This window comes from Carassius carassius, chromosome 45 (assembly GCF_963082965.1).
Source record: "Carassius carassius chromosome 45, fCarCar2.1, whole genome shotgun sequence".
NCBI lineage: Eukaryota > Metazoa > Chordata > Actinopteri > Cypriniformes > Cyprinidae > Carassius > Carassius carassius.
Window position 1 is genome coordinate 15,304,009 of NC_081799.1, and position 16,531 is coordinate 15,320,539.

General features: G+C 35.2%; 3 protein-coding genes across 4 annotated transcripts in view; all 3 read right to left on the reverse strand.

Moving 5' to 3' along the window:
* The window catches only part of LOC132127248 (clathrin heavy chain 1-like), a 38,635-nt gene extending 36,373 nt beyond the window's left edge, over positions 1–2,262 (reverse strand). Inside the window, exon 1 of the mRNA XM_059539027.1 lies at positions 1,961–2,262. Within this exon, the coding sequence (XP_059395010.1) occupies positions 1,961–2,002 (42 nt within the window). The 5' untranslated portion in view covers positions 2,003–2,262. The remainder of the gene's footprint in view (positions 1–1,960) is intronic.
* Positions 2,263–3,827: 1,565 nt separating this feature from the next.
* LOC132127444 (protein BTG3-like) lies at positions 3,828–8,149 on the reverse strand. Its single transcript, XM_059539320.1, has 5 exons — positions 8,020–8,149; positions 6,378–6,584; positions 6,135–6,272; positions 5,856–6,057; positions 3,828–4,487 (listed from the first exon to the last, which is right to left on the reverse strand). Exons 2-5 carry the CDS (start codon positions 6,548–6,550, stop codon positions 4,299–4,301), a joined length of 702 nt encoding a protein of 233 aa, XP_059395303.1. The 5' UTR covers positions 6,551–6,584; positions 8,020–8,149; the 3' UTR covers positions 3,828–4,298.
* A 1,516-nt stretch (positions 8,150–9,665) lies between these two features.
* Positions 9,666–15,700, reverse strand: LOC132127611 (uncharacterized). 2 transcript variants are annotated; one of them, XM_059539552.1, is made up of 6 exons: positions 14,838–15,700; positions 13,901–13,943; positions 10,574–10,927; positions 10,155–10,463; positions 10,005–10,076; positions 9,666–9,869 (listed from the first exon to the last, which is right to left on the reverse strand). In XM_059539552.1, exons 1-6 carry the CDS (start codon positions 14,859–14,861, stop codon positions 9,706–9,708), a joined length of 966 nt encoding a protein of 321 aa, XP_059395535.1. In that variant the 5' UTR covers positions 14,862–15,700; the 3' UTR covers positions 9,666–9,705. The 2 variants fall into 2 exon arrangements, with proteins under 2 accessions (XP_059395535.1, XP_059395536.1); XM_059539553.1 differs by lacking the exon at positions 13,901–13,943.
* Positions 15,701–16,531: the final 831 nt, after the last annotated feature.

A 16,531-nucleotide genomic window follows, 5' to 3' on the forward strand; every position in this document is an offset into this window, starting at 1 on the left:
CTGAGAACTTATTACATATAGGCCTTTTGTACCTGAATACCTAAATAATCAAGTAAGGTATAATACAGTAAACTATAAATGATGTATATGGAAACAGGAGTTAGTTATGATGGTTAGACACCAGTTTTATGAACATACCTATCCGTTATACCATTTATTTTACCATGATCGACTAGAGATTAGAGGATTCAGCAAACCAAAATAAAGCAGCACTACAATGTGAATCAGACAACATGAGCAAGTTTTGTCTTAATGATACTGTCTTCCTTGTGCAACTTACAGTATTATACCACTGACTCCTATTGTACCCTGACCTTTAGCTGGCACTTCACTGGAAAAGTGCTGTGCTACATTTGCATTTCATTAAGTTAAAATACCACCAGAGGGCTTCAGGCTCTTTTTGGTCCATTATGCTCTTCTGCACTTTTCTAGGATCAGTATCCCAAAATCTGACAAACTATTACATTTAACACACACATATTTCATTTCAACAATAATATAATTTTCACAATAATATATGGTATCCCTGAACGTTTAGCTCAAAAAGACATAGACCAAGATGTATATCCATAGACAGTCTGCACACTTTCTCAGCTTCGAAAGAAACCTCTAATCTAATTTGGTTGCAATGTTATTTTAGTATTTAGACCATTAATAGACTATTATAGTATTTGTTCATATTTTGAATTAGCTTTTTTAGTTTACAATTTTAGCAGTTTTTAATGTGGTGTTGTTTTTAATATTTCTATTTGGCTATACTTTATTTTATGTATGTTACGGTCTTAGTAATTTTAAAAATAGATTGTTTTCAGATATTACATTTTAGGTTGATTTTTTTTTTCAGCTTTATATCAATCAACAGAAACTATTTAATAGTTATATGTAACAATAACGCCAACACTGATTGGCTTACTTAATATAACTTGCAAAAACCTTTTTCAATCAAACAGCCTGAAACCAAAGTCCTGTTTGGTACCATTTGATAATGAGTGAATAACATAGCAAAGTTTGCAACACTGTATTGACAACTAATTGTGTTTAAATCAGGGGGGTTTGACCAAAATTAGCTGTGATGTGGACAAGTGATCACTTACTACGCACAACTATTACAAATGACAAACACAGACCATTACAGGCCTAGCACTGTGTAAATATGATGCTCAACAATAGCTAATTGATCCAGCACTAAGACTGTTTGTCATAATATGACCTGTGTCAAGGACACAGAAGCAACAATATACTAAAAAATAAAAATACAAAATTACACTCAAACATCTAAATAAATAAAATGAGTTATACCAAGTCCTAAAGGCCTTTAAGATGAATGAAAGCCTCAACTGACATAGACAAAAAAATTATAATAATAAGTTAAAGCAAGCAACGTATGAGTCGAGTGCAAATAATAATAATTAAAAAAATGCAGAGGCATCATGGGACATACACGTCTATAGGTGGGGCATTTTACACCTGCTACTCCTGGCTTGTAATCTCGACAGCTCAATCACAAATCTGTCTTAATATAATGAACGGGGAATAGGGAATAAAGCAAGACTGAATCCCTTCGGTCTTAAACAGTGATTCATTTATCATTTATAAAATCAGTAAGTTTTCCTCTGCAAGTGATTTTTTTGTATATAAGGACACAACTAGTCATTTACATCCATACATATTTACGTAACTTAACCAACCCTCTAAATAATTGCTAAAAAATGCTGTCTGGGAAGGCAACTCACTGGGCTTCATTTGTGACTCAACCCGAGTAACGTTATGTATTATTCAGTTGGTTAACACCGACAGTAGCTAAGCTAACTCCCCTGCTATTACTAACTGCTGATGGAAGGTCATGTTCACCGGGGAATGGTTTACTACAATTACTTATTTAAAAACACACTGACATTTTCACTATAAACTCATAATAAAAGAAACGAGCCCCTCATTTGAAGTGTTTAAATGTCCTTACCTGCAGGTGCTCCTGGAATCTGATGGGCAGGATTTGAGCCATGGTGATGCTGGTTCCTCTTCGCTTTCCTCTCTAATTCCTGCTATTATTTCTGCCTAATCTAAACTACTCCGGAGCCCGGAATGAATGGAGGTGGTCTTGTGTTTTTGGGGGGCAGATGAACCGGGAATGTGTTAGGTTACTCTAGTCGCCCGCTGAATGTAAATGAGGCGATTCAACTCCAGAGTGTCAACCGCCGCTGAGAGGAACTCTAGAAACCTGCAATGGCGGCGGAACCCGTTCGGTGGAGAAACGCACCGGAAAGAGACGTAGACCTCAATGGAGGCGGAGGGATACGTGTATTTTATGGAAGAGGGATTTTAGTATGTTTGACAACAACATTTTACTACTTAGATGCAAAATACACATTTATATATCGCGAATGTGTTATACGTATACTTGGATATGGGAAAAGTTAATAAGATACGTTTGAACGATAAGGCTTGACGGTACTAGTTCTTTACGAATCGCCCTTTGCTTTTTGCCACATCATTCGTCCTCGTGAATTGACGTCAGTTCCGATATTATTTCTCATGTTTTATTTGTATAGTACAGGCAGGGGCGTTACTAGGCCTTCGTCAGTACTGGAGAACGGTACTTTGAGCGCTTGTTTTGATTGTCTATTGATAGGAAGTGCAGAACAGAGTCGTTTGCAAGCAGCAAATGCAGATGTTGAGCTTAAAACAGATCTTCTTCGTCGCTAGCAAACGATAGGATGCATATGCATGTTTGGTTTCAATTTAATGTAATGAAATCGCTGTTTTTGTTGTTTGTGTTCGAAGTATCCTATGTTTTTATAACTGGAAAAAGCGCTCCAAAAGATTCAGTGCATGAGAGCTGTTCGATTCATTCGAACTGATTCGTGATTCATTTTTGAGCGATTTGCTGCATTGTTTGACTAGTTCATAGAAGCGAGCCGATTCAAAAGAATGATTCATGTGAATCATCGCCGAATCGGGTAGCACTACTTTAAGAAAATTATGTGTATACGTGTTTTATTTACTTGAAGGTGAAGATTTTATTTGTAATATATGTATCTGTTTTTGCAATATAAAACTGCATGCTGTCCATTTAGGTCAAATACATCAGTTGAATAAATTGACGTTTTTATTTATAATTTATATAAAATTCCGTCTATTACATATAATTGTATGATCACCCATAATTGTTATTAATCAACCATGTAGTTGCCTAGATTTGTGCAACTGTAACCAACACAAGTAATTTAATTTAATTCATTCTGTCTAAGTCCAGAACGTGGGTTTGTGCACTAGAAAAAAACTAATGAAACACAACTACTGTTGAACAGTGCATTAACAGCAACCTGTTTTCCAAGCACAAGGCGTATATTGGATGCACATTATAGTAATGTAACAGACAAGGGTGTGTGAAAAAGCGAAGTGAATTTGTTAGGCAATTCCTCTCGAGTCTATTATGGTGGGGCTGATAGCCATGAATTGTAGTCATTTCCTCTAGACTTGGTCAGTTTGTGAGCAGTTTGCTCTGCTGAGAGGAAGGTGTGGCAAGCACAGTGAACTTGTTGAACTGACTCGTAAAGAAACACATCTGCACTACATGTGTGTCCATGTAAAACTTCCATATACCATAAAATAACTGCTTGAGAATGAGATAAACAAGACTGTACTATAAAAAGAGCACTGCAGTTCTATATCATTAAGTAAACAAGTCAAAGTATTGCATTGCGCTGTGCTCTAATTTAAAGTGCGCAGTTACAAAGAAAAGGAGTGAAATTTTATGTCGTACTGCCACCTAGTGTTTTTCTAATAAAACTACAAGCACAATAATAACCTCAAAAAAATACCCAAGATTTAATATTCGTGAAAATTTTTAATATCCATAATTTAAGGGGTCTATGCAATACATAATACTTTACTGTGAATAAATAAAACATCTGGTCACTGAAACTATGACAAAAACATGATGTAAAGTGTTATCAAATGATCCCATATAACATAAATACAGCACATTTTCATTACCATAAACATTTAAATACTTGAAATATTACTAATCCAATCTGTACGAAGTTTACCTTATATATGTTCTATTACAAATACTCTAAAGTGCAGACAGTTATTGTTATCATTCTTTAAAAAAATTGACCAGTCACAAATTCAAAAAACAGTGACAGCAAAACTACAAAAATACATTTTAAAAAAATTTGGTCAGTCATCTTAGTGGAAACTTCAAAAAACAATTCCCGATGGAACAACCCTCACATTGACACCAACAAACTTTCATGCTGTAGTAACAGTGGTTACTGAAGCCGGTGTACTAGGTTTTAAGTGCTGCCCCAGTAGCCGTGCTTGCTGCGGTACCCCTGCTGGACCCAGCTGTGCGGTTTAAAGGAATGGCTGGGTCTGCAAGGGGGACGGATCATGTAGTGTGGCCGCTGAAGGTAATGCCCTTTCCCCGGGCCGAACTTCTTCCTTGGCACAGGATTCCATACTGGGGCACTGGCATATACAAGCTGTATTCATAAAAATAATAAGAGATTCTTAAGAGAAATAGTAAGAAACAGTGCTTAAAAAAGAAATATATTTTACTGAGAAAAGTAACTTAGCTAAAATACCCTTTAAAATGTGTCTACAATACATAGCTTCACTTTGATTAAAATGTACACAAATATTATTGCCATATTCGTTAAACTAATTGCATAAAATCTTATCTTCACATAAAAGTTAAAGAAAGTGTGCTCAACCAGCTGAAGAAGAGATGATTCCAAAAATCAAAGGTCCATCTTGCTTTGAAGCAAAGGTGCGAGACTCACTTAAACTTTGATAGTAAGTAACCTTACTTTGAAGTACGGTTTGTAACTAACATGTCTGATTAAAGGCTTTGAGGATGGCTAAAATAGGACTTGTTTTTGAACAATAAAGTTATGGTAATTGTTGCACCTTCAAGAAATAAAAAAACCGCCCCTTTTACACGTACAGTCTTTATTGGTAAATTACCATTAAAAGATCATGTGCAAACAGGACCTCTTCAACAATACAGGTAATTCATTTTTCCTATCCAAACATGCGCCAGAGTAGACAAAGGTCCAACCATTGTTCCATATCTTGCAGTCAAGACCTGCCTTTTCCCCCCTTTCACCAGCAACACAGCTGTGCAATAAAGTAACTGTGGTACTGTTAGTATCTATAATGTGTCTAGTGCAAAACACATTCTGTATAATTATCTTTATGCCTGTTACTTAGAAGTTTAAAAAAGCTTGGACAGACAGTAAACTAAAGCACATTTCCTTATTCAGGCGAGTAAAGACACTGACAGTGCATCTTTTATAGGTAATTTCCAGTGACTAACATCAGAGACTGTGAATGAGTGATGGTTCTGATGTGTGAATGGTATCTGGAAAAAAGAAGGAACACTGTTGTTTGTGTGAACAGCACATTTGTATATTATCATGCGGTCATGCTGGTAATTTAAAGGTAATTTCCCAGATTTATTGTGTGCTAGGGGCCATTAATTATAAATTTCTTACAACTTTAAAAACAGACAGCAGATTTTTCAGTTAAATATTTTATAGAAATAAAAAACAAATCACGACACTAAATAAAACGATTGCCTAATAACATTTAAAGGAGTACTTATAAATATTGTTAATATTCTGTTTTAGTCAACAGACCTACTCTATTGTTCACAGTATGAGGTCAGTAAGATTTCTTTTAAGAAATAAATTCTTAATAAGCAGGGACATTGTTACGGTTTTTACTGTATTTTTGACCAAATTAATGTCACCTGGTGAGCAGAAGAGACTTTTTTAAAAACAAAAATGGTAGCTACCTTTGAACAGTAGTGTAACTGTGGCAATTAAGGCAATACAAACATCTTGTACCTGGTATGGAGTGTAGTTGTGGAGAGGTGGGGTGTACTGGGCCTCTCTACAGCTGGTGTCCTCATCCGAGGAGGATCCTGAGTGGTAATCTGACGTGACCTTCTCTACAGCGCTCGTCACTTTCTTTGTCACATCCTCTCTATCATCATCATCATCACTTGAGAAGGTGGCTACAGTAAAACCATGATTCCTCTCGCCATACCTGTAGCCGATTCAGAAGGAAAGAGGTCAAAAAACAAATATAAATCTAAATAAATCTGATTTATTTCATCAACTCACCTGCAGCACACCTCTCCAGGATCCACCCACAGCGTGAGCTCCTTAGGCAGACCGAGGTCCTTGTACTGCACTCCACTCTCAGCACAAGCTCTGAGCAATTCAGCATCCTCTTTATGAAAGCGGTTCACTCTGATGCACCTGCAAAAGATACATTTATAGCTCAATTAAATATGATGCATCGGTTTTGACTGTCTGTGAACCTAAGGATGTCAATGAACAGTACTGCTTTCCAGAGGGCTGTACCTGAATGCTTGGCCCTTGCTGGGGTTGTCTGGATACCAATGACCCTTGTACTTCTCCTGTAATGCTACCGTTAACCGCTCCACAAACAGTTCCACCTTTTCCACATCCAACTTCTCAGCCTTCTTTATCAACCGCTTCAGGAAAAATACCACCGCTGCTATTTCTTTCTTCATCGTTAGCTGTACAGCTGAAATTCAGGTCCTACTTCTGTGAATACAGAGACATTAATGAGTACAAATACCACAATCACACCCTGTGATATTAATAAATTCTTAAGGATATGAATTCATAAACAAAACACGATTTTCAATGTAAAAAAAACCACAATAAAATTTAGTAAATTAAACAATTATATAAATTATTAATTACACAAATGTTTTTTTAAAGGTTATTTAAGTATACATTACATTGACCAAAATAAAGACAATCATGTTGCATATTTCAAATAAATGTTGTTCAAAGAATCCTGAAAATGTTTCCACACCATCCAAAACCAAAACAACACTGATAAGACCATGTCTGTGTGTGTGTGTGTGTAAAGACCTCTAACACTAGCTTGCTCTATTCTTTTTTATTCTATCTGTTTTCTTTTTATTTATTATATTATTTAAAAGCCCATGCTATGTGTACTGTGTTAACCTAACTGAGACTTGTTATAGCACTTATATATCATTGCTATTTTTTGTTGTTTTTGATTGCTTCCACTGTCCTCATTTTGTAAGTCGCTTTGGATAAAAGCGTCTGCTAAATGAATAAATGTAAATGTAAATATATATAGATAGATCGATCCTGCTTCATACTTTTTTAAAGGTCAGAACCGGTTTCATTCTAAACCATAAACCCATCAAATTGGAAAACATCACAAACATAAGCTCCTAAGATCTCTGTAGATAATTCATCTAGCGTGTGTACTAATGTTACATCACGTGATCAACAAAGCTGGACGGCCAGTCGGCGGGATTGCGCGCTAAATACATCACGACCGTTTGAAATACATGACCATAACAGAAACGACCAGTAGTAGTACATGGACCTTGACGGCGCTAGTGTAAAAACTCGTTTTTAATTTTCTAAAGTCCATTACGTTAATAAACGATAATTATCTCATAATTTTGAAATTCTGCGTTATTGTTTAACCTAATAAAATACTATCTAACGTTACGTTAAGTTAAACTAGAGCACTTGCAGATATTTTTTTTACGTATTCATGATTATTGCCCTTTATCTACACAAAAGCTTATTTGGTCAGTTAACGTTAGTTACATAGGAACAATTCAGTTTCCCAACTAACGTTAAACTTAAATAAGTAACATTAACAGTTACGTTAACATAACACGGGCTAACGACTGCCTTGTTTAAATGTCACATATAACAGTTACAATATTCAATACGTACACTTCCAGGTATTTTCGCTTTAATATATATATATTGAAATAATTATTACAAAACGAAATTAACGTTAACACACTGTAGCCTAGCCGAAGTTACCATGGCCTCGATTTCATTTTCAGTTGGCACAACCACCGTTTCCTTTCCTTTACAATCATTAGTTTCACATTATTCTTAATTTAATATTTGGAGCTAGTAAACATAAATTAGTTATGCGCAAGCTCGCTGCATCACTACAAACAGACATACTGACCGCGTTTTCCTTTCATCCACATGTGGACAACTCCTGCTGCCTGCTGCGCACAACACACTCCTAGATCTGCTCCGCGAGAATATGGGGTGACGTTGACGTGACTTTGTCTTGTGCGCATGCTCAAAGGAAATGATTCAGGAGTCGATTCTTTTGATTCGTGAAGCGAAAGATTCAGTGTTTTTATACAGTCTATGACAGAAGCATATACATAACAAAAACATAAAAAGTAAATTGAAAAAGTAAAATAAAAAGAATTTATTACGTCTATGTGTTGAAGAGCACGCATATTTACATGTACATTAATTCATTTAGCTGACGCTTTTATCCAAAGCGACTTACAATTGCTATATATATATATATATATATATATATATATATATATATATGTAAGAGGTTGCACGCCTCTAGAGCAACTAGGGGTTAAGTGTCTTGCTCAGGGACACATTGGTGTCTCACAGTGGATTCGAACCCGGGTCTCTTACACCAAATAAATAAAATAAATAACGGAAGGAAGTGTTTTACTCCGTAAATTTTACCAAAATAAAGAAACAAATAAAATAAGCATACAGCTCTTTTTAATATTAAAATATATAATAAAAATATTATTATTGAAAAATAAAGGTAAAGGCTGGGGTTTAATGTGTTATTTTTATAAATTGGACAATGGCGCCCTCTAGCTTGAAAAATTGTGTTTTGCAGCAAAGCGATTACCCAGAAGCCAGAATGATGAAAACGAAAAACAGTACATTTCCATTGAATTATGGTTTGTTAGGATAGGACAATATTTGGCCGAGATACAACTATTTTGAAAATCTGAGGTCTAAGGGTGCAAAAAAAAAAAAAGAAAGAAAAAATAGAAAATCACCTTTAAACTTTTTCAAATGTATTTCTTAGCAATGCATAGTACTAATAAAAAATATGTTTTGATATTTTTACAGTAGGACATTTACAAAATATCTTAATGGAACATGATCTTTAATGGAAAATTATTTTTGGCTTAAAAGAAAAATCAATAATTTTGACCCACACAGTGTTGGCGATTGCTACAAATATGCTTCTTCTGACTGCTGGTTTTATGGTCCAGGGTCACAACTGATAAGCTGGTGGACTCATGATATGGGGTCTGTGTTGTGAAAATTTGACCTACCTTTAATTTCAACACGAACAGCACATCTTGTCAGCAGGATTTTTATTTATTTATTTATTTTTATCAGGGCATACACACTACAGTCGTAATAGCCTAAATGTGCTGAACTGAACTGGCACGTCTTGTCAACAGGAAATACCTATCAGGATGTAGCTACTCCCACTCTTATAAATGTGTTAAAAATGTGGGTAGCACTTCATAGACTATCACAACCATGAAATAATATCACAACCTGGATTGCATAGGACATACTTAAACTGAAACATTCCAGTATGTTCTGAATTAGCAAAGCATTCATGATTATACGTGTTAAGAGGAACGATTGTTGATGAATAACAAATATATTTAAAAATGTGTAATGCATATATATGTGTGAAGATTATTAAGTGAAGGTTTTTTAGGCAGTCTAAATTTCACTGAGAGTGAAACCTTCTCCACTTTACACAAAATCAGACAAAAAGGCCAGTTAAAGAAAAAAACACCAATGAGGGTTTTAAAATTGGACATACTTTATTTTTTGAGTTACAGGTCTACATGTCTCACTGGAATAATAAACTGGAATAATCAGGTTTGTGGAGGTGACAGTTGATGTATGAAACTGGATGAGGATAACTCAGTATTGAGTACAGAACCACAGTCTTCAGTTCAGAGTCAGATGTGACACTGACGCTCACAGGCTGCTGACAGGCTCTGTATGGACAACCTTGAGAACAGATTATTGATGCAAAAAATAACTGGGTCGCTCTGATCAATGACATTTAAATTCATTAAACCATGAGGACGACATTGTGTTGGAGATAGGATCACATTTTAAATTCAATGGCATAGGCCTACTCACACATTGCTGTGATGATCACGAGGACTGAAGTTAGCAGTGAAGAGATGAACAAAGCTATCTGAATATTATAACCTGTAAGGGAGAGTTAATGAAGGGTCATTCTGTATTGTATTCATATTATGTGTAATGTATTTATATTATGTGTAATACCATTAAACCCCTCTCTGTCCTCATTACAGTCAGTAGGACTCATGTGGAGTATTGCTGGTTGGCTCAGGGATGAGTGGTTTACCCAACACGAGTAGTGTGCACAGTCAGATATCTTCAGGTATGAATGGAGGGTGAATGATCCATCAGGGTTGGTTTTGTTAGTGCTGTTTGTGATTGAGGCATTATGAAATGCTCCATTTCTCATCCACAGCTGCTCTAGAGCAGAAGGGTAAAACCCCTCAGAGATGCACAGGATTGTGGGAAATCCACCCAATGCACTTACATCTGACACAGACACAACTGGGTGTGCTATATGAAATATAAGACAATTATAGTAAAATGCTCATTTATCAAGAGCAAATACTGTAAATGATACACTGTTATATGCACTCAAATGACTTGTCATTGTGAATTCTTACCAGTAACTTGAACAAATGTTCTTTCTTCTCTCAAAAGCACAGAAGGAGGTGGTATAGCTCTTGTCACAACACATTTGTAAGTGCCAGTATCTTTTATCTGCAGATTTGATATCTCAAATGCCATTCGCACAGTATCTGGAATCCAAATAAATCTACAGTGATATCTACATGACTGATTTATCCATGAATTGTTATTTTTCATCACTGAGCACAATGTGCTATTAGTTTGCAGTTCTACTATTAAACCATCACTGTCATTTGATGGTTTGTAGTTACAGCTGATATTGACTGACATTCCTCGATGACCCGTCTGAACCGAGGTGCCGTTAAATAATGCATGTCCAGCTATAAACACTGAAAAAGACAGGACAGCCAATAAATATTCAGTTACATTTGAAGGCATTATAGTATGAAGATTTAATTCAGTGATTTTCAAAAAAAAAAATTATAATCTTTGCTTAACCCTTATGCGTTGTTTTGGATGTTTTCTTCCACTAGGGGGTAAAGTTGAACTTGATTTTGGCCACAACTTTCTCTGTGTTTCAGCAAATGGAAAGATTTTTGGTGACAAATCTTATTTGGATTCATATTTTGGGAAAATGCTTTGAAAATTTTTCTAAAACTCAAATTCACTACCAGGGCCGTCGCAAGTGGGGTGAAAGGTGGTGACGATTATAGGGGCCCATGGCCGAGGGGGGGCCCCCGGCGATCTCGACGTCTGGCTGTGGCCAGCCTAAAAAGACTATCAGGACAGTTAACAGGCCACTGCTGCGTGTCGTCACGAAAGCTTAACATTTTCATGTGTTTTTAAGCCTGACCACTTTCCAATTTAAAAATTCAAAAGAGTTTAAATCATTCAAACACAAGACGCGGAAAAGCTCAACTCGCGCGCTGTGTTCGGTGCGCACGCACCTCACAGTCTCAGAGCCGCTTCTGACAGACAGCAACACTGAACCGAGTTCTCCTTTGCGAAGTTCTCCTCGAACTTCCCCCTGCACCTGAACGAACAAATACAAATTGCAGTTTAAACAAACAGAAAAGTATGTGAAAAAGCCCATTTCAGCACCACGGTGTTCTGGTGTTCAGGGCTCACGCAGAGAGAGAGGCGTCTCAAAACACTTTTTTTAACACAGAATTTGCCTCTTTTTGCTCTGTACCGACAAAAACATACAAAATATGTCAAAATATCCGTCTTGGAAAGTATGTTCGAAAAAACTGTCGGTTATGTCTTAAGTGAAAGTACATCAACAGTTGAGAAAAAAATGGGATGTGTATTATATTGGATGCTTCATCCTCTCTTAAAGTGACCGCGCCTAATTTAGCTACTAGCTGCTGTAATGTTAATACAAGAAAATTAAAGAAATATTTTTTTGTTTAAAGTTTTAATAGTAGGTGTAGGACACTATAATTAATTTAGGTAAGAGAGTATAGAAAATAAAGCAAGCTGTGACATATTATACCCAAAAAATCTTCATACATTGGACTACTAGTGAAATTAATAGAAAAAAAATGGGACCAAAAATTATTCAGACACTTTGACCTCACCATGTTTTGCTTACGTGTTTTTTTTCCCCTGAATTGCTAATGCAACCTTTTCACACCACAGACTGAACAGAATTAATCATTGCTTGGCAATTGTCATACTAACAGTTGTCTGAAGTTTTGGTTGATTGTAATCCATTACATATCTTTCTATCAAAGTTATCTGACATTATCAAGATGAATTTGTTCTGACAGTTCAACTCTGAGTTCTTCTGAGTCATATTTTATTACCATTTTATAATCTAGAGCAAATAAACTGTGATAATGAAAGAAATGTTGAAGGTGTCTGAATACATTTTGGTTTGACTGTTAATTAAATTTTTACAGTGAAGACTATGCAGTGCTATTTTATATTTAATTATTTGTTTTCTGTACCTGGACACCTACAAACATGAAACAACTTAAACATTGTGCAATTAGCACAAATAAATAAATAGAATGAACATATAAATTAAACAATTTCAAACAGGGCCCACTGGTACAACCTTCATCGGGGCCCTGCAAACCTACGGCCCTGTTCACTACCCTTTTGTTGAAAACACCCACTAAATTAAGCTGCTGTAAAATGAATCAGATAAATATAAATATTTTTTTTCTAATTTTTTTTGCATAGATCTATTAATCAACCTCAGTCCTGATCAAAACTTCCAAATGTTAAAAAAAAATCCAAGATTTGAGCTCAACACACAAAATGACTTATTTTCAATATAAAAAGTGACGCCCGACACAATTAAGTTTGGGATAATTTTATTTTAAATGCCATAATGTCAGCTGAAAACATTGCAATTGTCTTTTTAAAATACATTAACGAGCACCACAAAACCATTTAAAGAGGCATGTTCAGTGGTCTTTGTGCCAGAAAACAGTCAGCAAAGTAAAATGATCTCAAACGTATGAAACACTCTCTTCATTTTATCAAATGATCATAATCACATCTATTAATTTTATAATCCTGCTACTAACATTTTATATTTAGACTAAACCCCATTAATTCAGGTGAGAAAGCGTTTTGTGTGTGTGTGTGGCTTTTGCACATCCTGTCATGCCGGAGACAGCGTGCATGCAGCATTATGGTTAACGATTAATCAATTATTCATTTAAACGACACTCGATCATTGAAGTAACTGATATGTTAAAACCCTAAACTCCATATACAAGCCAGAAACTAAGCTTTTTTTTGCAGGCCTATCTAAAGGGTTAATGGTCCCACCTAGTGATTAACTGTAAAAATAACAAATTTGACCTCTTCCCAACAGGGAAAACCACCAACTATCAAGAATGCATTATTATATGGTGTCATGGCTTTGCAATCAAAAAATGTCGTTATAATGGAAGTCAATGGGGCAAAAACAGCCACAAACAATGAATTATTTATTTGTTTAAATCTAATGCTGCATAAAAACTAACAATGCATCAAAGCCAATGTTGTTACTAATCTATGCCCAAGACTGTGATAAAAGGTAAAAAAAAAATATCCAGACACAATTACTTTTTATATTGAAAATAAGTCATTTTGTTTGTTTCCCCCACCCCAAATCAGTGACATCATTTATGAACTTGGCAATTAAAGAGTTAAAATCTTGGATTTTAACATTTGGTAGTTTTGATCAGGACTGAGGTTGATTAATAGATTTATGCAAAAAAAATATATATATATATATTTATCTGATACATTTTTGCAGCAGTTTAATTTAGTGGATGTTTTCATCCCTAACATAACCAAAGGGTATTGAATTTGAACAATGCACAAGGGTTAAAATTTGAACAGAATTGTATAATCTTTACCAGGAAACAAAGAGATAAGAATCCACACACATGTTGATAATATCTATTGAGAAGAGAACACAAAGATAAATCAGTGGAGAAGATAGTGATACATTTTGTATTATTGATACACTGTTGTGGTTTGTTTTGTGCTAATTACCAGCGGTATATTATCTCACTTTTGGACGATTCACATATTAATATTATAATGTTGTTGTCGAATCTACTGAAGTGCGATATCAGTCTTAAAAAATAAAAAAGTTGCTTTGTGTTGCCAGAATAACCTTTTTGTCTAAATGTTTACATAAAGCACCTTTAACATCTGAAGAACCTTTTTGTTTAACAAAAGGTTCTTTGTGGCAAAAGAAGGTTCTTCAGATTATAAAAAGGGTAAGAAAGAGATGGTTCTATAGAGAAACTTTGACTGAATGGTTATTTTTAAGAGTGTATGAGGAAGTATTACTATAACTGTCTTTTTGAACGTGTATTGTCTTGGCTTGTATTGTGTGTTTCTTGTTAACAGACCTTGACTCTGGAAATAAAATAAAGTTTCACTAACTGCATATATTCTTAGTTAAAATTACTTAAAATGTTGATTTGAACTGAAATTAATTCATGCAAAACAAAAGAAATCAGTGGACATAAAAAATGTGAAACTAGCACAAGTAAACTGTTTGCCAAGCCAAACTCTGGGTTATACACTTCAGCAGTAATTTTAAATTTACTAAATATATTTAAAAATAGACTGACCAATCAGAATCAAGAGTTTCAAAATATGTTTTTCTGTGGTGCAATGCGAGACTAAATTTCATGCATCATAAAACCACCCAAAACATGTATTGTATATGATTATGTCAGGAAACAAAATTAATGATTCAAGCTATTTACCAAATTCAATTAATAATATATTTGCAGATATATATTATTACCGATCTTATGTAATATGAAAAATTCTCACCATTGTGAATTTCAGAAACGGCATCCTCTTTTGTATTTTGCAGACACTTGCTGTTCTAACTCATGATGGTGCAAATGAAGAAGAGATGTTGGTTTGAGGTAGCTGAGTAATTTTAGTCAAGTCAGATACAAGCTCGAGTAATATGATGTAGTACAGAGATAGCACCTGTCTTGTAGACTGAAATAAAAACTACTTAAAGCTTAAGCCATGACAATCAAGAGCACTATGTGTTCTCATGCAGTTACTACGTGACAAACAATGTTATCTGTTCATCCAGAGCCAATCACAAATTATCTTCTCTTTCATTCTTTCATTCACTGGACAAATATAGATGGGGCGTTACTCATTGTCCAAGCTACAATAGAGAAGTAACACCATGGCTTGCAGTGTCACAGTCTAAAAGCACAAGGGACTTCAAATGATTAAAACAAATGACCTCTATACCTCATTTGCCTTTAACTTCTTTTGTGCACTTAAAAACCGGAGAGGTCTAGTTATTTTAACCACACAGTGTGGGAGGTAGTGAGCACGTGTGATGCAGGGACGCTGTCATTTATTTCACATGAGAAAAATGCGATAAGAAATAAAAAGAATGAATTATTTCATGACCACAAAGACATTGCATGGATGATATGCTCAGACTGAATTACTGCCTGCAGTTGCACACAAGTTTCAGTTGCATATTAAGGCTGTCAGAAGAAGCTCTTTCAAAGTGACCTTCCTCATGTTTATTTATACAAAATCTTAATGCTATTTTCAGGCTTCAGTTTTGTTTGTTGAAGCTATTCAGGTTGAAAAACTCTACACAACTTTGTAATCTGAACAGGTTTTAAAACACGTAGCATCATACACTTTCCGACATTGTACATTAAACGACTTTCAAACACAACAAACTCAAACAGAAACATGTAAGAGATGCATAACAAATGTAGTTTGACTAGATGAAATACCCACATAGCAAACAGACTTGGCCCACATGTGGCCTCAAGGTGGCAATGACATGTACCCTTTCAGCCAGAGCTGGGCCATGTGTGGCAATGATGGCACGGTGGGGATCCGGCTTTTTGTGTATTCCTGTGGGCGAAGGTTAGTAAAAAAACTGTTCTAGTGACGTCATTAATGAAGGAACTAGAGGGATGTAGTCCAAACTGGTCGTTCGATGTAGGCGAATTCTGTTAAATAAAATATCTCGCTTGGCATTGAACTTTGAGCTTTATAATTTTACAGATATTATTTATATTCTAACAACAACATTACACACATTCAAATGTCATTTTGTGATTTCTTTTTTAATAATAACCTTTATTTAACCAGAAAAGACTCTCTGAGATTAAAAATCTCTTTTACAGGAGTGACCTGGCCAAGATGAGCAGCAATACATTTCGTCACAGGCTTACACAATGCAAACAAACTAAAAAGACTAAAATCAATTACATTTCACTGAATTATCTTACATTTGCCGAGTGATTTCTTGAAATCAGACAGCAAATTTATATAGTTTTTAAAACGCAGAAAATATTCCTCAACAGTTTTCTGTTTTACAAGACAGGAAAGATAAGAACGCAACATCCCCAAGATGGCTTTATAAATAATTAAGTTCCAATGCATTTCTCTCCTACTAGACAATGAGGACCAAGCCACTCTGTTATACAAGGCACAATGATGAGTTGAGGGTTTAAAGTTTTATATAAATC

Bases quoted from the DNA above. Each gene is read 5' to 3' on its own strand.
- LOC132127444 (XM_059539320.1), bottom strand. From the start codon at position 6,550: ATGAAGAAAGAAATAGCAGCGGTGGTATTTTTCCTGAAGCGGTTGATA. The intron at 6,058-6,134 runs GTGAGTTGATGA...AATCGGCTACAG, and splicing joins CCTGGAGAGGTGTGCTGCAG to GTATGGCGAGAGGAATCATG. The intron at 4,488-5,855 runs GTACAAGATGTT...TTATGAATACAG, and splicing joins ACAACTACACTCCATACCAG to CTTGTATATGCCAGTGCCCC.
- LOC132127611 (XM_059539552.1), bottom strand. From the start codon at position 14,861: ATGCCGTTTCTGAAATTCACAATG. The intron at 13,944-14,837 runs GTGAGAATTTTT...TCTTCTCAATAG, and splicing joins CGTTTCTGAAATTCACAATG to ATATTATCAACATGTGTGTG. The intron at 10,077-10,154 runs GTATTACACATA...TCTCCCTTACAG, and splicing joins GGACAGAGAGGGGTTTAATG to GTTATAATATTCAGATAGCT.